Source organism: Acipenser ruthenus, chromosome 1 (genome assembly GCF_902713425.1).
Source record: "Acipenser ruthenus chromosome 1, fAciRut3.2 maternal haplotype, whole genome shotgun sequence".
Taxonomy (NCBI): Eukaryota; Metazoa; Chordata; class Actinopteri; order Acipenseriformes; family Acipenseridae; genus Acipenser; species Acipenser ruthenus.
The window spans coordinates 25,192,261-25,214,610 of record NC_081189.1 but is presented as its reverse complement, the minus strand read 5'-3'; the positions used below and the strand labels follow the sequence as shown (position 1 = coordinate 25,214,610).

The 22,350-nt window shown below is 38.4% G+C and overlaps 1 protein-coding gene across 2 annotated transcripts in view; it reads left to right on the top strand.

Moving 5' to 3' along the window:
* The first annotated feature begins 1,864 nt into the window (after positions 1 to 1,864).
* The window catches only part of LOC117426607 (protein Largen-like), a 94,308-nt gene continuing 73,822 nt past the window's right edge, over positions 1,865 to 22,350 (top strand). Inside the window, exon 1 of one of the 2 annotated variants that reach the window (XM_034924714.2) lies at positions 1,865 to 3,259. In XM_034924714.2, the coding sequence (XP_034780605.2) occupies positions 3,122 to 3,259 (138 nt within the window). In that variant the 5' untranslated portion in view covers positions 1,865 to 3,121. The remainder of the gene's footprint in view (positions 3,260 to 22,350) is intronic. The other variant, XM_059022544.1, reaches the window with a different exon arrangement.

Below are 22,350 nucleotides of genomic sequence, written 5' to 3'. Positions count from 1 at the left end.
AAATGTTGATGACACTGAAAAGTTCTGGTGTGAAGTGGAATCCTACAAAGATGCTGCAGGTGAGAATCCATTCAAGAGCTGTGTCATCTGGCGCTTACTGTTATTACTCTACCAACAGCAATGCAGATGTAAGAGTAAGAGTTGGCAAAACTGCATACAGGTACCATTGTATTGTGTTGGAATTATTCTCTTCATCCATGATATTTGTATATTTGCATGCAAACGACTTTGCTTTGTATGTAGCTATAGGCGACAATTGTGGATATCAACGCTGTCATGTCACATCACTGTGCCATGTTTACAATGAAGTGCACTGAAGCTTGTTGTGGTTTGAACACTTTGTGCATTAAAATAGCCCATCACAACAATAGGAGGGGTTTGTAAAATATGACAAAAGTATTTGGAAACATATTTTCTATTGAAATAAGTCTATATTCAATTTCAATTCACCACAGGTTAGTAAATAATACAAAATAGTTATTTTCACATTTGGAAAATTCATGTTGTAAAAATATTTTACAAGTTTCAGATTTTTTATTTTTTATTTCTTTAAGTATACATTTTATGTTGTTTTAGCAATAATGAAATACAAGTTTCAGGTCTCCAGGTGCCCATTTAATTTCATTAGAAACATTATTTACATTGATAGGGCAGCAGTGTGGAGCAGTGGTTAGGGCTCTGGACTCTTGATTGGAGGGTTGTGGGTTCAATCCCAGTTGGGGGACACTGCTGTTGTACCCTTGAGCAAGGTACTTTACCTAGATTGCTCCAGTAAAAACCCAACTGTATAAATGGGTAATTGTATGTAAAAATGATGTGATATCTTGTAATAATTATAAGTCACTCTGGATAAGGGCGTCTGCTAAGATAATAATAATAATAACAGTAGAGTACTGTATATGATACAAGTAGTTTAAAACAATTACAAAAAAAGAATCACATCATCGTTTCATTTTACCTTTCTTTACAAAATATCTAAATAAGCTGCCTTAGAGGCAGGATAAATCTCTTTTTAATTTGGTGACCCCTTATTTGTATTAAATGTATTATAGAAGAAGTATATTTTATCCGGCAAAGTTTAAAAATAGAGACAATGGAGTATTCATATTTAAGATTAATGTAATCTGTTGCACGATTAAATTGTAAAAATGTTTTTTTTTTTTTTTGTTACTTTCTTTTTTTTTTTTATCAGCGATCAACTCTTTAATCTGTTAATCGGAACAGACCTAATATATATTTCCCACACATTGGCATTATCATATTTGGAATATAATTTGTAAAGTATAAGAAGAATTAAACATTATGTTTCTGTTACTGTACCTTAGCAGTTTTGTATCAACGTTTTCAGCTTTGTCTAGCCATTATGAAATTTATCATACAGTACTTAAATAAATAAATAAACATTAAAAAATCGTCATATGTTTTCAATAACTTGAAAGAGTTGTTAAAACGTGCGGTAAGTGATCTTTCTAACAGGAAACAGTTTTAAAATTACATCACTTACTCGGTTTTTGAAGGTACTGTGTATAATAACCACATGGGCGAATGAGAATTGATTTGATGAAAAAAAATCATTCAGAGTAACGAATTACTAGAGATACGATCAAGAATTGATTTTGATTTTTAATCCAACTACATTGTGACATAATGTCAAGGGCGATTAATTATTTTGAAATACAGTAACTGCTTTTAAAATATCGTTTTTCTCGGGCTGTGGCACCACCCCCTCCGAGTTGCCTCTGTGATGTGAACTGTAAGTGCTCAGCTTTTATGTGAGTAAGGTAGTAACAAGGGACATGCTTGATAAAAGCCAGATGCTTTTTTTTTTTTTTTTTTTGATGGCGCCCGTCATATTTTACAACTATGTGTTTGCAGAAATGTACCGCCGTTGCTTGGGGACTTGTGGAAGAAGGTATTAAAATGTTTTCTGCGTTATTTTCGTTCGTCCATTCCGTCTGAGTATTTTCAGTTTTACTCTCACCATTTGCGTTTCTATACCCGTAGTGGATCTGCGTGATTTGATTATTAATTTACACTGTTCTGAAAATAAACACGAATTTAAAGACTTACAACGCAGTCTGTATCAGAGTGTAGTATCATTGTGCATTGGATATACAGCTGCCAGAACTAGCAGGGATATCTGGTACGATTTGGAAACAGACTAATTTTTTTCTTGAAGTTCCAGGTATGGGGGTGATCGGAAGCAATCATTGGCGTTATTAAATCATTATTATCTATCCAAAGTAGTTTTCTTTACGATTTTTTTTTTATAAAAAAAGAAAGAAAAAACAGAAGACTGGAATGAATTCAGTTGTATTCCTTGCAGTTTTTGGAGTAACCACTAGATGATCTCTATCCCCTTCCAGTGCTGTAAAGTGTGTCTTTCGTGTTGCTTTTTGAGCATTTATTATATCTGAAACCTGCGTTAGTACTTGAGTAGGCTCCACTTGATAAACATCCTGTACCAGTATTTACAAATACTGCTTATTTTTGTTCTTAACATAAGAAGGAAATACAAATAATACAATCCACTGTTGATGGAATGAGAGTATAGACTACCGTTTAGTTATTTGCTGCGGATTTGTGATATGCATATGACTCAGAAAACGCACAGAGATTGCTTGCAGTTTGCAGAATTTTAGAAGGGCGATTGCGACATTTAAAATGTCTATTCTAATCTTTGGTCCCCTGGTCCTCCATTAGCAGTGTTTCATACTTTTGGTTTTCATTTTGAAATAAACAAACAAAATTAGAGAAATTAAATTGCTAAATGTGATGGGTATTAAAACAGGACTTCGGATAGACTTTGGGAAAAGAAATGCAGTATTCCCTTTTTGGAAAGAACGTGGATTTATACCTTTTAGGACAAATATGTGATGGAAGACCTTCGTTTTCTATTATTTTACTCATATTTTTTTTATTTATTATTATTTTTTTCTAATTTTGCAATGCACTCTCGCGCAGGCGTGTTGGGTGGAATTCTGCAGTCCTGGCTCAGCGCAGTTCTCTAAAGAAAGGAAAGTACAGAACATAGACCCTAAAAATGCGGGGGACACACTTTTCTGACTGCGGTAAACGGATTTATTCGTGATCATAAAGACCCCCTGACTTGTGCCCAAGAATGTCAGGGAAACCAAAGGCAGAAACGTCAGAGGGAGCAGGCTCCAAAACCAAGGTAAAAGAACAGATCAAGACAATTGTGGAGGATCTGGAAACTGTCCTGGGTGATTTGAAGGATGTGGCTAAAGAACTCAAAGAGGTAAGTGGTGTTTTTTATAACCTGGTTAAACTTTTGTAATGTTACCGACCCGATTAGAAATCGTTTCACATATTTATTTATTTATGTATTTATTTATTTATTTTATAATTTTTTAAGTCCTAACAAATGTAGAAAATGTCAAAGTGTAATTTTACTGCGGATAACTTGTTAATTTAATACAACTGCGTTGTTTTTAATTGTGTATTTGTTTTAGTTGCTGTTTCTCTCATGTTTAATGTATAACCTTCCAATGTATGTTTAGCTTTCCTGATGCATTGGTAAAGTGCATAACAATATACCGTGTTGCTAGCATTAGGACGTGACCAGGTTCTCTTGAACCGAGTGACTTGGGTAGAAGCAATGTAATTTACATTATGCTGTGGATATTAAGAACCAATGCTATACATCACTTCAAATCTCACTGTAGCCCATGCTATCATGATTATATAAATAAAAATAACGATTGCATTAAGCATTTAATTGAATTACAGCATTACCAAAGCTATTCTATAACAGCATTTCAAAATCAACCCCCCGCCCCCTTTAAGTTAAAAAACAGTTCATCCAGCTGTTTTTAATGGTGTTAGTCTGGTCCTTTTTCACCAGTCCCATATTATGAATCACAGTGTTTCTGTGTTGTTCCAGTTAACTGTATTGAGAAATGAGTATAATTGCAATGGAAATGTTAGACATTCTGGTCCTGAATATCAATAGTGTCTTCCGACAGTCCGAAACTCTCTGTCTCCGTCTGTTTTAACCCGACTTCCAGAACGTTGTTCCATCATAAAATTAAATACTATTCTGCATTTTTTTCCGACAGGTGGAATGGGTGCAATTTACATAAAGGTTGCGGAATAATTATTCAGTGTTTAAGAGAAACCTATATGTTAATGACGCAAATGACAGTTTTTACGTCATTTCGGGATTTCAATCAATGGACACCATCGCCATTGGTATAGTCAAAGAGACCTTTTTTATTTTAGCACGAAGCCTGTTAGAAATAGGTTGTCACCTCCATTAGGACTTCGAAACAGGTGGAACCACGAAAGACGGAAAATACTCAGTCCGACCACATCAACCCTTTTGATTTGTGCATGGGGGTATATTAATTAGGTACCTTTGCATAACATTCTTCATAGTGTCAGAATGGGGTTTTGCGACTGTTCTCATCCTTCCTGGCCATTTTTGATTTTTGCTCGGAACACAAAAAAAAACAGTCGGAAAGTTAAAACACCACCACAAATGACCTCCCCAACGGTCGGAAAAGCTTTGATATTCAGGGCCATTGTGACGAGCGGGGGAGGCAGAGCGACTGTTAGCCAGCGCCGGAGAGTGGCGCCTACCAATGGCAGAGCGCACGGGGTCTGGCTGGGTCCCAAAGAGCGCCGCGATGGACAACCAGAACAGAGAGGGACGAGCGGAGCATCGGGCAAGCAGTGCTGTCGTGACGGGACAGTGGACAGCGAAGCTGCCAAGTTTTGACGGCACCACTAGCTGGGAGGCATTTCATGCCCAGCTGGTGGTGCTGGGCAAAGTGTGCAGCTGGAGCGAAGAGGAGAAGACCCAGCAGCTGACAGCGGCGCTGAGAGGGAATGCCCAAATGGATCTGCTGAACCTGGCCGAGGAAGAGATAAGCAGTTACTGCATCTTGGTTGCCACCCTCCAACGCTGGTTCGGCAGTACTGGAAAACCAGACCTACTGCAAGCCTGATTCTGGAGGCGAGAGTGGGCAGCGGGAGAGAGCCTGGCCCAGCTGGAGACGTATCTGGAGAGGGAAGCCCGGCAAGCTTACGCTGATGCTGCAGCCTGAGAACAGGAGGAGCAAGCGCGGTTCCAGTTTGTTGAAGCCATGGGACAGGGTGAGCTCCGCAAGTACTTGCATCTTGCTAAGCCCAAGTCCCTTCAATCCGCTCTTCTAATCGCTCAGGAGTGGGAGGATGTGACCCAGGAAGAGAACAACGCCACTCAGCGGCCCGTAGTCTGGGGAGTCGAACGAGAGTGAGGCGAAGCCGAACAGGGCACCACGCAGCTGGCTGAGATCCTGTGGGAGATCGTGGCTGTCCAGCAGGCCATGTTGGGGCGGTCGGCCCCACCACCACCACCATCAACCACCCACTGCCATGCAGTAAAACTGGTGCTAACTGCTCTCGGCAGGAGCCGCGACCCAGACCCAACCATCCACCAACGGGAAAACAATTCGGGCCGATGTAACGGGAACCATCGACCCACTCCTCAAGCCCCAACCTGAATGCAGCACACACTGCACCAGCCATTGTCAGGAGAACCAGTATCGGGACACACCTCCACTTAAACTGCCAAGTGGAGGGCGTGTCCTGCACCGCGCTTATAGACACCAGGTCCACCGTCACCCTTGTCGGCCAGACATCTTCCAGCGGGCCAGCGAGACTAGCCTGGCCAAGGTGGAACCCACCGCGGTGCTACTGCGGACGGTGACCAGGCAGCTGTCACTGATGCGAGGGAGCGGGCTACTGCAGCTGCACCTGGGTGAGACCTCATTTGATTACAAGGTCTGGATTGTAGACATTCAAGACCAGTGCATCATCAGGATCGATTTCCTGCAGCAGGTGAGAGGACAGCTGGACCTGGAGAGAGGAACGGTGAAGTTCGGCGTGGGGCCGCTGCAACTCCTGGACATGCCAGTCACTGCACTCGCCTCTGCTGGAACAACGACAAGTGCCAGCCATTTCAAGGGCTCCTGCAAATGGTGCCGGCCGGGAGTGAGGCACAGGAGGAAGATGAGGACAGTGGCAGCAGTTCCATACCTGGTGTGGACGAGAGCCACTCTCAGCGAGGCGGTGGAGAGCATGCACCAGCGCAGCAGTGAGGGGCTGGATGAACAGGAGAGCGGCCAACTCTGCATGCTACTGTGAGAGTTTGAGCACCTCTTTGCAGTCAAGCCGGAGGATGGAGGACAGACCGGCCTGGACCCCCAGCTGTGAACCGCCATGCCGACTACCCCTATTTAGACGCGAGTCAGCAGAGAAAATCATTTAAGAGATGTGGGAAGCGGGGTGATCAAACCGTCCAGTAATCCATGGGCTGCACCGGTGGTACTGGTCTGCAAGAAAGTTGGGGGTCTTCGGTTCTGCCACCTAAACACCGTCACGAGGAGAGACTCATGCCTGCTGGCCCGCATCGATAAGTCACTGGACCTCATCGGCAGGTCCTCCTGGTGGCTACTGGCAAGTGGAACTCACCCCCTACGCCAAACCCAAGACCGCCTTCTCCACCTGACAGGGCCTCTGGCAATTCAACGTCATGCTGTTCGGTTTGTGCAATGCTCCGGCCACATTTGAACGACACAGTAATGTGTTGCATTAGGGAATACACACACAAACGTTGTATTCATTTTAAACACCACGTTCGTTTTTCAGTTTTATAGCGTTAGATATTTTGAAAATCACCTCTTACAAATAATTTAATAAAATTAGTTCAGTAGGATAAAAAAAAAATTCTGGCGAACTGCATTACTATAAACACTGCTAACATACGCAATTCAGTAGTGAACAATTTAAAGTTAAAACAAATGGACCACTAATGTAGATGCCATCCTCTTAAGTGCTATTAGAACATAATTCTGTTCCAAGCCAAATGTCTCCATCAAAACAAAGCTCCAGTGCACGTTAAATAAGACATTTTACTAGCGAGAGGAGGCCACTCGGCCCAGCATGCTCGTTTGGTTGTTAAAAATCTTGCAAAGAAAGTAAATTAGACAAAAGACGACCACTATACTTACCATAATAAACTGCAAGTACTTTTCATTGCTTTCATGCTGAACCTGTAGCCGTCTGCATGGGCGGACTTGTGTTGTGTGACTGAGAACCTCTGCAGGTGAGGAGTCACATTGATCCTGTTAGGGAAACTGATATGCTGGCAGTGAAGTCTGTATTCATCCTGGTCTTTCCACCGCTCATGTATCGTTTGTAAATATGTGCACAATATATTCAAATACAATACATAATAATATGTCAAATATCTGTTTCTCATAGCTGTACCATATAAAAAAGCATATTTTAAACTAAAAAAATAAACACAGCTTGATTGAAAAATCCTGCCTGTTTTCAATGGTTTCATTGTGAAATCAGATTAGAAAACGCAACATATTTGTTGCAATTAATTTTTTTATTTTACACACACAGAAAATTAATAAGGTGTTTCCACTTTGGAAATCCATGAGCTGATTAAGATACAGATTATGACCCTATTTATTTGAAGAAACTCCTCTTTAATGTAACATAATCCCTATAGGAATGCTCCTTGAAAATCCTTTTATATTACACGATTCATAATAGGAGCAGATTCATACTTTAATGCTTTCCAAATGCCAAATGACGTATTTGAAAGTGTAGCAGCTGGAGTAGTTATGCAAGTCGGTTACGATCAGTTTGTTTTTTTATCAACTCCTTCAGTTGTTTTTGAAGTCCAATTGGTTTGCAGTATAACTGAAATAAAAGTTTAAAACAGAAAAACTGAACTGCATTTGTGCAGCCAATGGAGCAGGACATACCGTTATTACACACGTGTCGTTTTTTTTAACTGTGACTAATAAGATCAATACGGTGTTATTGCGTCAATCATACTTAAGGCCCTTTCAAAATCGCGATGTCATGGGCTGCACGGATATCGTGAAATTGGCCCAATAGAAATAAAAATAAAAATAATTTCATAATTATTTATATTTCATACAAAAAATGTAAAAAAATCACATTAACGATACTGTACAGCTTTGCTATGTGCCTGCATGTAATATTCGCCATGTGCAGTGATTGTGTCATGTCACTATATGCAATCTAAGCGGGAAATTAAAATACTACACACTGTAAACAAGAAAATGGATGTCTCTAAAAAGGCTGAAAATGTGTCTGCAGCAGATCACGCAAAGCAGTATCCAGCAGGAGTTTTACACAGTGATGGAGGTAAACTCTTGTTCTGTATGTCCTGCAACGTTACTGTAGATCACTACCGAAACTCGTCTGTTGACAGGCATTTAGATTCACTGAAAAGAGAAAGGCGGAAATCCAGAGCAGTACTGCAACTGCTTTACTTGCAAAGAAACAAAAAACAGCGACTTCCATGTTCCGAAAGTCCACTTATTAAATTTTGACCTGATAGAGGTGTTTGTTTGCGCAAATATCCCTTTTGAAAAATTGGACAAGCAAAAGTTACGGAAATTCTTCAGACAGTGTAGCAAATGGTGGAGTGATTCCTTCATCAGCCCAGCTGAGACGTGGATACTTACCTAAAGTTGCTGAGTATCACAAGCAGGAAATTATGGAATTGGTAAAACAGTCTGGTTGCTTGTCAGTGGTCACACTGATGCGTCTACTGATGCCCAAGATCAGTATGGGTTACACATTGTATTTGTTTTTAAAGACCTAAATGGTGAGCATGCACCTGACTGAAAGCTGTCCTGCAGATACACTTTACCTACAGGCTGTTAATTACAACACCGTTTCACAAGCCATTGTAAAGTGCTTGAGTAACTTTTATGTTAATTTTAATGTCAGTGCATTTATCTTTATATTTGCTGTTTTAGAAAATCTGTACATTTATTTTATATTTCTGTGCACATTCTGTGAAATAGATACTTTGTCCGTGACAATGCCGTGAATTTTAAAGAAAATTTCTTCGATTTTCACAGGGCCTTAATCATACTTCTGTAATATACAATTAGACACAATGTAGAAAGAATAAAATAATGTATTAAGAGACATTCAGCTTTTTTATGTATTATTTTCCTTGTACACCTATTGTTGCCTCGGTCGGTTGTAAGTGGCTAATCACGTCTGAGTGGTTTTCAAAATTATTTTATCAACATACTGCCTCCCAAAGGAAAATACGCAACTTATCGTTTAGTAAGATGGCTTATTATAGCCCTTTACTGTAATAAAACTGATTATGGATAAGGACTTTAAACTTGAATACAATTAATACACAGATAGAATGCAGCAACAAAGTAATCAGACAAACAAAACTAATTTCATTACATACACAGTAAATGAAGCTACCTTAATAAGAGTAAAATAACCTGGTCACAGAATCAGATGTTTTCAATAAGACTCCAAACAGTAGACTACAACACCCCTTTGAATCCAGGTGCTTTAAGCCTCAAACGACTACCGGGTTTGTCCATGCAGCATACCGTTTGATTGTTTTTCAGCTTCGCCCACGTATTCTGGTTTCTCATTGGTTCGCCATTTTCTTTCAATACTTTTTCATTTGGCTGTTTTAGTCAGTTTAGCATCATTATTTGTTTTTTATTAGGACTAAATTAGTTGTACCCAGAGTAATTTAACATATGCAACAGACTAAAATATATTTTTTAAAACTCAATAACTTTTCTTAGGATGCATTTTTTAAACAAATGTTTAAGTTAATGTATGGAGGTTGAGTGTTTGTGTATGCCTGAAACTGAACCCAAACCGTTATTAGTTATTTTACTGTATCACCTTTTTCCTGTTTGAAGTTTGCAGTGGGTAGACAGTTTCCTGGTAAAATATTGCATGTTAAGGTTGCTGAGGTTGTCTCCTTTACAGTGCAATGCAATGTTTGGAGGTATTATGGTTTTACAACAAAAATAAGTGCTTTTTTAAACACAATGATTGTTATTTGATGTTGTGGTCAGGGGGCTGGTATAGTGTTTTGTTTGTATAGGACTGCGGTGTAACCAACGTTCTAATTCCAGACACTGAGGCCTCATTTACTAAGCGGTGGTAATTTGGCCAGAATTGTAGGAGGAAAATTGAGATGACTACGCATGGTATTTCCCAAAGTGTCACGCCCGATTTACTAACGAATTAGAAACAAAGATACCGGTCGGAAAAATTCTAATTAGCATACAAATCTACGTGTCCTACTACAATATGAAGCCTACAACGCACCAGCATGGTTTGTTTTGTATTACACGTAGAATGGACTAAAAAAAAAAAAGCCTGCCAGGTATTCATTTCATTTTACTACTGTACTGTTTTAGCCTATTGTACATATGTATATTTTTACATAATGTAATGTGTACAGAGAACACATTCATGTTGTTTTATATGCCGTCATATTTATTAGGCTATTTTTTTTTTTTACCAAATAAACATACATCGATTGAAAACATACAAATGCATATATACTACTTTAATTAATTAATGTTGAAATATATATATATATATATATATATATATATATATATATATATATATATATATATATATATATATTGACATCCTTTCAATATAACATGTGGATTCATCACAGCTCCTTTTGACATGAAATCAGTTACAGCTGCTCAATACAATACTCTTTTTCACCAGTCACCAATCATTGTATTTTGTATCTTGCTCTTAATTGTACTGTAATTCTTGATAGGTATTGTTTTGTATACAACTGTAAGTCGCCCTGGGTAAGGGTGTCTGCTAAGAAAGAAATAAATAAATAAATAAATAAATAAATAAATAACCTCTCCAATGCTTGATTGGATTCCGAACTGTAGATAGTCTGGGCTATGGGCCAGGAACCTTGATGTTTCCACCCACCTTTCAACATGGTTTGCATCCTCAGGGGAATAACATAGCAATGTGTCAGTACTTATGAGCACAGCTGAGGTGTTTCAGGTATTCTTGTTACTTACTCCCAGGTATGTGTTACAGTTGGTCAAGCAGTTTACAACTTGGAACATTTATCCTATAGTAAGAAGGCCCTCTTCTACAGTATTTAAATATCCACACTCACTCCTTAAACAGGGCAGCACGTATCACGTATATTTTTGGCAAATCTAAATCTCTTTTGTTTGTCTTGATGGTTTAACCTCTGTTTTTGATTTTCTTCAGACCGGAAATATGATTAAGGATACTAGGATGTATATTATCTGCTGAATAAAACTAACCACAATAATGTAAAAAGAAATACAATCCAAGACAGAAACCAGGCATTTAAGCTTGATAACTAAATTATGTGTCTGAGGAAAATTGCTGGTATTTAGTTCAGTTACTAAAATTACAGTTATAAGGTATGATGTAGGTCTGTGTAAGATGAATGCTGATCTTTAAGGCCCCTTAAGGGTATTTTCTGTTCCACTTGCTTTACTCAGCCCTGCTATGACTCATCATTTCCAATGATCCTCCCAATCTGTAGCCAGAAGAATACTACTTCAATATTCATTTATTTATTTATGTTAACTAAACTAATGTAAAGCTTGTTTTAACACATTGATAATAATAGTTCTGTTTAATAAATACAAGAAAGCCCATAAAACAGTTTTTTTTTGTTTATATATGTATCTTCAACTTGTCTTGAAGGAACTTACTCTTGTTGTTTGTGGTTAACCAAAATAGAATAGAAATTGAATGTATTCATTATTAATCATCCCTGTGAGGGGATCTTGTATTATTTTTAATTTTTCCACCGCTGCCGGTACTGGAACTGATAATACTTATATCATAAACTACTTCAGCTTGCAACTTCACATTTTCAGTCTAATGGAAACCCCACAGGCAAAATCTAATGACACCCTTCACTGGCCTGTGAACTAAGATGGCTGGAGTCATTTTGCTCTACAGATTATTAAGACACAAAGCTTCCAGATGTTGGCTTTGTACCCAATATACAGCTCTGTTCTGTGATTCTGTTGGTCATGTTTGATCGTGGGTATCGTACAAGAAAAATGAACACTTTTGTGTCAATGCCACGACAGTGTCGATGCCTTCTATCTCAGATTCAGTGACTTCAATGGACATTTAACAGTACTTTGGCCATCGAACACCCCACAGAGGTCTGTAATAATCTGAAGAATAATGTACACCCAACTGTGCACAATAAGGCTGTAATTCTATCAAGGGTCTCTGGTGACATAAATCACGAGAGCACTAGATTATTTATTTTGATAAAAGAAAGAAATGTGTTTGGAATGACTTTATATCTTGAAGTATGAGATTTTCACCATATTTATTAAGTGTACAGTATACATAAGTTTGCCTATAATACCGTCATCAGTGAAAAGCATGTAGAATTGTAGGCTAAACTACAGCATTTGGATATTCCTTTAAGTGGTATTAAAAGGCTAACAAATATTTTTCTGCCACCAATTTTTTTTCCCCCCTTGTATTCGACTATATTATAGATGCTATGGTGCTATACATAACCAAATTCTGTCTGCCTGCCTGTATATCTGTCTATCTTCTGCAGTTGTTATTAAGCTATCTATTTGCTTTGCAAACTGGATTAAGAAAAATATATTAGTTGCTGCCCTTTTTCCCATTAATAATAAATATTGGAAAAATAAGGTGCTTTATGTCATCTTCTAGTATGACTACCCAAGGGTATCTTCAGTATAAGCCTGTATTCATTTCACACAGTACAATTGAATATACCTGATTGAATTGATTAAGTGCAATACTGGCTCACATAAATTAAATACTATACTTAAAGGTTTCTTGGGAACCAAGCTGGGCCGGTGCTGGGATTTACTGGGCCCTGGTGCACGATAAGTAATGCAAAGTTGTTAGCAAAGTTGTTAGCATTGGCTTATTAAACAGAGAATAGTCAAGGGATTTTGTTCAGCTCATGCTGTCCACTAGAATACACAGATTAATTTAAGATTATGATTCTGTTTCACTACTGTTTTTCTGTATTGTCTGAGAAATTCATTCAGTCTCTATATACCTTCCAAGCACAGTAACCAAGGTTTTTGAGGACCAATCATTTTATTGCAATTTCTGTAGCTCCAAATGTAAAAAAAAAAAAAAAAAAATCAGAAAGGTAATGACTGTTTTCCCTCTTCTCCTTGCAAAAAATACATACTAGATTGCGTCAGTTAAGCCAAGGCTGTGAAAATGTAATTGTAAAAGTTCAAGTGGAATTCACCACCAAGGGCCCATCAGGGGAAAAAAAAGAAGAACCACGGAAAAAAAACCTTTGTGCATGTGTTTTACACAGATCTGTAAACACTGCTCAGTAAATCCCTCCATGATCTGCATTGATTGCAAGATGAAGGTTGAGTTTGGATTAAAGTACTACCTGCTTAATGTGTCTGAGATCCACGCTTATTCTATTATGCGGTCCCTAACCTGAACAATTATAAATTGCATGGAGCACAAATTGCATGGAGTACATTTTCCAGTTTTTGGAATAAGCACTAACATGTCATTGCCCTATATGTGACCTTGGATACTGACACATACGTATTGCGGTACATTACAGATCTTTACATTGCATTTAGTTTTAAAGCACACCCACCTCTGAAAAGACAAGCTTTCCATCCTTAAAGCATTTCTGTGGCGTTCCCCCCCCCCCCCCCCCCACCACCTTTTTTGGATTTGATTAATACTACGAATCTCTAAAAGGAGTTCCCGCTGACAGAGTATATGCGCTACACACCTCTCTGATTGGGGATCGTGGGTCCATCCCATAAACCAGCCCTGTTGCTACAGCAACAGTGAATTTTACTGGGTGTCCCGGATGTGTAGATTATCAGAGTAACTGGGTTTACTTGCATTTGTAGGTACGCTCTCCTGAGTGCCAGTATTTATTTTTATTGCTTTTCAGCTAGTTGCTCCCTTCTCTCACTTTCTGTCTATCAAGCAGCCAATCCACCATTCGGCTGGACCTGGAAGAACCCGGGTGTGTAGCGCAGCCTCTTTTTAACTGGTCAGCCGCTCTCTGGGATACGCCCCTCCAGCCAATCAGGAACTCCCAGTCAACCAAACCCCTGACCGAGGCTCCCTCTCAATCTGGTGCCTGGCAACGCTTCTCCCACAGAGCGTCCAAGCTAATCCTACAGTGACACGGATACGCCCCTCCAGCCAATCAGGGACTCCCAGTCAACCAAACCCCTGACTGAGCCTCCCTCTCAATCTGCTGCCTGGCAACGCTTTTCCCACAGAGTGTCCGAGCAAATCCTGCAGTGACACGGATGCGCCGAGAAGCCAGTGACAGGCCCACCCCTGTTACAGCCACTTTCATAGTCCTTGCTACTATCTTAAGTTACAACAGATACTTTTGGTCTATGTTAGTGGGATTTCAAAAAAGCAATCTATGCTGGATATGTTTTTCAAGAGAAAGGGCACGTAATTACTGTATTCAGCATGTAAGTGTGCTTTATATTTTTTTAATTTCTTAATTTAAATGTGGATCAGTGTGAAGTGGGCAGCAGTGTGGAGTACTGGTTAGGGCTCTGGACTCTTGACCGGATGGTTGTGGGTTCAACCAATTGTTACAAGATATCACATTATACATTATTTCACATTATACAGATATCACATTATTTTACATACAATTACCCATTTATACAGTTGGGTTTTTACTGGAGCAATCTAGGTAAAGTACCTTGCTCAAGGGTACAACAGCAGTGTCCCCCACTGGGGATTGAACCCACAACCCTCCGGTCAAGAGTCCAGAGCCCTAACCACTACTCCACACTGCAAATGGGTAATTGTATGTAAAAATAATGTGATATCTTGTAACAATTGTAAGTCGCCCTGGATAAGGGCGTCTGCTAAGAAATAAATAAATAATAATAATAATAATATTATAATGTTATAATGAAGTGAGACTGTATTATATAGTACATATGGACTGGAGAGGAGTGCTATAGTGGAAAATTATTGACCTGAGGGAAGACTGTTGTTACCGATGGGATGGGGCTATAATGCCCGAAGCCACTAAGTCTGTCGTACATATTTAATATATGAGTCAGTGACTCATAATAATGAGAGGCAAGGTTGGATAGTAAATATGATTTTATATACTTTAAAGCCATATATATTTGCAAGTCTTTTATTATGCGTGTTTCGCGTATTAAAAAAATGTAACATTATTTTAGTGCTGTAAATATAATGAAGTACTTTACACTACCAGTGCAACAGGGCGCCAACATTTCTGGAGAAAAACAGGTTTCATGGGTGTGATTCGCCAAATATTTTGCTTGCAAATATTTATGGCTTTACAGTATTTTGTTTAACTATAGCTGATACAGCATAAGTAAATAACAAAATAACATAAATAAATAACAGAAAATGTTTTTGAAATTCCTACCGCAAGTTTTTTTCTTTCTTTTGTAGTATGTTTTGGAATTAATTTTCTGTTCGGTCACAAAATCGACCCGTTCAGCAGTTTTTGGAGGGCGTTCCTTTGAAAAGGGGCGGGACTAACATTGATGTGAACCAATCACATGACAGAGATGGAGACTATTGCCCGGTGGTGTAAGGATGTGAAAGCAATAGTTAAATCTGTGTTTGCGCCTATGATGAGACTTTAACCAATCACAGGCCAGAATTTCCAAGCACTAATATATATATATATAATTATAATTATATAATTATATATATATATATATATATATATATATAATTTATAATTATTACTTATTATTTATTTCTTAGCAGATGCCCTTAACCAGAGCGACTTACAATTGTTACAAGATACCACATTATTTTTACATACAATTACCCATTTATACAGTTGGGTTTTTACTGGAGCAAACTAGGTAAAGTACCTTACTCAAGGGTACAGCAGCAGTGTCCCCCACCTGGGATTGAACCCACAACCCTCCAGTCAAGAGTCCAGAGCCCTAACCACTACTCCACACATATATATATATATATATATATATATATATATATATATATATTTATATATAACAGTTTCAATGTCAATACACAGATGTTTATCCCAATGGTCTTGCTTTTCTGAGCCTACGGCATAGCCGCCAATAGCATGCGTTCTGTTTTATTTGGCTGGAAGATACTGAGTTTCCTTCCAGAAAAAAACACTTTTTATTTTCAATTAGTAATCTGTGCCATGGACATGTCATCCCTAGGGCAAGTGCAGTAAACTTGGCCTCAAGCTCCGATTTCTGTACTTCTACAGCTTGCCCTACTCTGAACTGAACTGTTAATATCGCTGCTGTAGGACTTCCTTTTTGCTATCCTGATATTGTGTGCAACTCCACTTGGTTAAAAGCAGAGCTCTGTAACCAAATCTAAACAAAACATACATCAAACAAGACAACACAAGAACATTTTTATATATAGTGGAGGCAGTTGTATATACAGGTAGTGGACAAAAAAATGGAAACACCAATGTAAAGTCACTTAATAGGCCGTTGGGCCACTATGATATCCTACTCTGTGGAGGTCTCAGCGGACTGTTTCTGATGAAACTGGCTGCTCGCACCCCAGGTTGAAATTTGCAGTCAATTGATCTGCAGTTGCTCGCCTGTTTTGCCTTACACTTCGAATTAATGCATGGATATCACGATCCTGGAGTATGCGCTTCCGCCCACTGTTGCCCTTTGCTGATGATGTCTTTCCCTCGGAGTTCCACGCCAACATCAAACCAGACACCGTTGCTCGTGAAACATCAGCAGGTTGAGCTGTCTTGGTCACTGAAGCTCCTGCCAAACGCGACCCAACAATCACCCCTCTTTCAAAGTCACTGAGGTCTCCTCTTGCAGCCATGCTAGCCATAATTATAGGCAACCAGGCCTGTCCAGCATTTTTATACATGACCCTAGTGGGTCCTTTTGAATGAATTGGAAAGGCAAAGGCATGTTGAGGAATAAATTATAATTGTAGCAGTAGGAAACTCATAAATATTTTAGTTGCAAGAAAGAGTAGTTCAAATGTTGTGAGTCGTTTCTTGCTTATATTTTTATTCCTCTTGAAATTGTCCTTCAAAAAAAGATTTATCCAGTCGATCAACTATACTTTCAGAGAAAACTTCAGAGAATATTATCACTTTTTATGTTTATGAATATTGAAATTTCCCTCAATCAACACCATCTAGATCACAACCTAACCCAGTGAAATTCACTAAAAACAGTAAAAACAGCCCCAAACCACGCAACACAAAAAGCAATTGAGAAATATTCTATTCTGTTAACAAGTGGAAAAGGAAAACCGATGAAAACGACACAAGCTTAAACCAGAGACAGTGTGGCAGGGTGAGGCTCCCCTGTGGTTATGTTTTTTCTCCTCACTGTAGCGAGTCCCCACACAGCACAGACTTTCTAAGGGCGCGTGAGCGTCCTCCGATCTCGCAAGACTAAAGTCAGAATCGCTTTTACACCGAGCAATCCAGTACAGAGGTGGGCGGGCTACCGATCCTGGAGAAAAGAGATCAGCCCTGCCTCTTATCCACTCTGAATGTGCTCAGTGTCTGGCCAGTAGGGTTCGCTGTTGCGCGATGAGGAGAAGCAATCCCTGCTGGTTTCCCATCCCCACCCTGGGAGCGTCAGAGCCAATGTGACGCCCTCTTTGGATTCCCCAGCAAAGTTCGGCCTCTTTGCACAGCCCGGATGCAAACTGGCACCGTCCAAGCTGTGTGACTCATCCTGTCCAGAAAGTTGTTGTTTTGTAATTTTTCCAATGTAAATTATTTACATTGTATTTGTATCATCTGTTATGCTCAACGTGTAAGCAAAGGAGTTGAACGTTAGACAAAATATAAAGTTGGAATCTGTCTGCAATGCAAAAAACAAAAGGTTAATTTAGGGACAGGCAGAAAGACGGCTCCACTTGGATCATTAATGTTGTTGCAGCAGCATTTTTGCTTTCATGCCACTCAACTGGAATGTTTTAATCACAATTATTTACAGGAAACTCTACTTGCCAGATACCAGATGCAATATGCAATACACAAGTCTCAAATCTCAGAGAAGTTAACTACTTAATTGAAGACCAGCCAGTGGATACTTATTTCTGTTGTGACATTTTTCAGCTTTTGTGAAGCTTTAAATGGCAAGTTTGATATTACATGTTTTTCATGTAGTTTTTGTTTTCTGTAGCTCAGGGATGCAGCAGATGGCAAACCGAGAAGATAATACCCTTGACACATCAGTGGCGCCCAAAAGTTTTGAAAACGTAAAAACCTCATGTTTTCAATGTAAACTTCTCTAATTTAAGGCCAGACTACAGGGGTCGCTGGTGCGTGGTGAGCTGAGGACACCCTGGCCGACCTAAGCCTTTCCCTCCCCCCGGGCGGCGCTCGGCCTATTGAGTGCCGCCCCCTGTAAGCTCCCGTCCTCGGTCGGCAAAGGAATAGCGTGGACTCGAACTCGCGACGTCCAGAGTATAGGGCACGTCCTGCACTCCACACGGAAAGCCTTTACTGGATGCGCCACTCGGGAGCCCCCAATAAGTCAAATTTCTTATCAACGCTTTTAGTTTTCAATTTGAAACTATTCTGTAAGACTTCTGCATTTGAAGTTTCAATTTTTTGTAATTGTTGTAAACTATATTATTTTATTTTCTGACTTATTTTATTGTTTATAAATATAAACCGATTTATTTTTTTTACATTTACATTTTCACATTCGTATTTTACTTCATATTTGGAATTCAGGTGTTTTATTTAATAGTTCCTGCGTATTTGAAAACTAGATTTTTACAGCTGTTGCGGGGGAAGTATATCACTAACGGGTGTTTTAAGTTTATAGTTTCAAATTGCCATTTTTGCAAAATTGTTTGCGCATTTTGGCAAACCAGGAACAGCAAGTCACATTAAAAAAAAAAAAAAAGTAAATTCAATTTTACCTTTTTTCCCCAATTTACAATGTCAAATTCAAATATTCCATCACAACATTTACCAGCAGGAGGACTGAATATCAACGGGCAACATCCGTTCCCGCTGTCAAGTCAGTCACCTCACCTGACCCGCAAGAACCATAGCAACAGATGTTACCAAGGTACTAAATGCTGGAGACAAGCTGAGGGCTGAGCAGGGCGTGCCGGGTATGGCAACAGAGAGCCTGGTTTCCAAGCACCGAAGTGAAGATCGCTCTTGTTGTAGGGGAGAGTTGCAGGTTTGCTTATTGTTTAGTATATAGTTGTTATTACTTTATGTTTTGTACAATACATATTTCTTCTCCGGTGTAACATGCAAACGTTAACACAGCTGATCGCTAGCTAGAACAGAGAACATCTGAGTCGAAGGTCACGTCCACGTTTCTGTTCACACGTCGGTTTGGGCGCTAAGGGCCGATGACGTCTGATTATTGTTCAGTGAAGCTTTGGTACGATGCACCCCCTGATAACCTTGTCACCGCCCCGCAGTTTGAAAACTTCTGGTGTAAACTATGTGTTTTAGATACCGCATCTTTAATCTGAAATGTGTTCTAACACATCTCTAGAGAAAATAGTCTGTTTCTTCAAAGGGAATAACAAGTGAACACATTCAGCTAAACTAAACTCACAATTACCAATTATTTGCAAAGATATCTATTTACCATCTACAGTACTATTTTAGTCGTGCTTCAGCTAATGTGATTCATAATGTTTGCTAGTTGCAGCCCTCCTGTGGAAAAAAATAAATATAACATGTAATTTATTTAAAATAAGAATTTCCTTAATGTAGCATGTACTCAAATAAACAGCAAGAACAAACTAAATAATGAATATATAAAAATAATTTGGGGAAAAGATAAACCAATACTTAAATCAGTCAAAAAGAGAAGGATAGTCCCATACCTATAACTGGGGTGTTTTTGTTTTTAAATTTGGAGTTTGTTAACAATCAAAACTGATTTTGTATAGAGATTTACCATGTTCTAACTTACAACTGCCAAAGTAGCAGTGGGACAGAACAGGTGCACAACCATTGAGGTCATATCTAAAACAACCTTAATTCAGAAATTCAGCTATCCAGCTAATTTTCTCTCTGATCTGAGAATGATAGAAAACACACATAGCATATTAAACAGGTAAAAATTAAATCATTACAAAATGTATATAGTGTTATAAAGTATCCCTTCATTGAATTATCTGTCTTCTCAGCAACAACAGTGATTTAAGATGTATGCAGTTTTGTTGGCAAAATGACAATTCATGGTTAAATAAAAAGCTGAATTCCTTTCAAGAACAGACCTTAAAGATAATGCGTTTGTTAAATGAAGCAAGGAAGAATATTACTGGAACAGCTGTGAGAGTGTTCAAGGATGATGTTTGGGTGGGTAACAGAAACTGAACAAAATGGAGCACTATGGTCTCGACTGTAAATAGGTATAACATTGGGAATAACTAGTGGTAAATATGCTAATGAGGAGGCAACAAACATGCCCCCTTAAAGTGGCCTTTTTATACAGAAAGATTCATTACCATTGAAATGATAGTAAACTGCTCCCAAAGTAATGAAACCAGTGCTAATGAAAGAAGTAAAGACAGCAGTTCTGCAAAAGACCAACAAGGTAGCTCAAATACAGAGACCAAAAAGGTATCTCAAATACAAATAGACAGGTCCAGTGCAGTGGAATGGAAAGTGTAACTTTCTTTTCAGAAAAAAAGTTGAAATTAGATTTCTATTCTTGCAAGATTGATTTATGAAAAGCTTATCAAGGAGATGAAGTGAGAGGTTCTCCGTGGGGAAATTGAAAGTGCAAGAATGTCTTGGATTTAATTTATTACTGCTTGTAGAAGTGTTCAGGGAAAAAAAGAGTTGTTTCGGTTTTATAGAAAGCCTATGATAAGTACAGAGAGATGGTGAGTGGAAAAAACAAGCAAAATACTGGTTGGATTTTGATAGTGGCGTTGCAAGGATGCTAGAGCTTCTACCAACTGTAAAGTTAAAAGGCTTTCAACAGTAGCATACACCAGTTAGTAGGGCCCTGTGAAATCCGTTTTATTTTTTTGTAATTAAAAATGTAATTCTGTGTTTCTTTGTTGTAAATCCAAATTGTTTAATACAGTGATAATAATTATGTAGCCTAATAATTATGTGCAAAATCTTTATTTAGAATTGGATTGCAGTGCAAAAATTATGATTTGACAGAAAAGATACCAACAATTTCAACAAAACGTACAGATTTCATATTGGCTGTGACCGTGGTTTGTAGTGCTTGGGAGCCTCGCTGATTCTCTTCATACTTGATGGATTTTTTTTACATTATATCTTTTCAGGTCCAGTCATTTGAATGTTGAAAGCATTTGCAGAACATCATACCACCCAATTCATAGAAATCATTAGGCAACGTTGGTGTGCTTGTTTCATTTCTAAGGTTTTTAGTTGATGATTTTCCCATTGTAAAAAGCCTTTTTGACATTCTGAAAGGCGGGTACTAGTGAGGTAACTTCGCATGCAGTGTAGTGAAAATAACCCGGCTCTACGCTGTGTCTGTGCGTTTCTTAGCAACGTCGTTAATGCCCGCCCCGCAGCACGGTAGCTGTGACTGCCTGCCCTTTACTGTACAAAATGTACATTTCAAAAGTTTCACATTTTCCTTTCAAATATGTAATTTCAAGGTTAATGCTCTACTGACAAATTTATTTTTTTCGTTATTTTTTTTCCTGTTTATTATTATTATTATTTATTATTATTATTATTATTATTTTTATTATTATTATTATTCGTACAGCACAGGATTCCTCATTATTCTTTTGATTCTGTGAAACCGTCTGTGTTCTCATTAGCACGGATTTCATAAGGCCCTGTTAGGGTTAGGGCTTGGAGCCGTGGTTTAGGAAGATAATATTGCACAGAAACAATATATATTTATATTGTCCCCTATTGCAGAGTGTCTACATACTGTATTGCAGGCTGAATATACACCCAGTCACAGACAAAAGTATTTGGGCAGTTAAAAAAAAAAAAAAAAGAAAAAGCACAAAGAAAGTGATTTCTGTGATTTCCAGTTGTTTTATTGGAAGATATAAATTAGAGATTTAGCTTTATAATAAAACAACACATTATTACATAACATGCATAAAATGAAAAATAACATGCAAAAACGAATTCCATACTTTGACAACAGTATTTGGGCAATCAATGAAACCCATTTATTGCTAATTATTGACCATTATCATGATTCAAAACCTACACCTGATGAGAATTATAGAATAAATAAATACACAATCATCAAGTCCTGAAAAATAAATTGAAAATGTGTGATTAAAAAAAGCAGCAAAAATGGTTAAAACTAAAGAGTACAGCAACGATCTTAAAGTGGCAGTGATACAACTAAATGAAAAGGAGAAACTACCAGAAAAATAGCAGAAAGATTTTGTTTATTGAAAAGCACTGTGTGGTCTATTATTAACATGATCAAGACATTTACGAGCAAACATTCAACGATACCTTAACCTTAAGGAGACAGT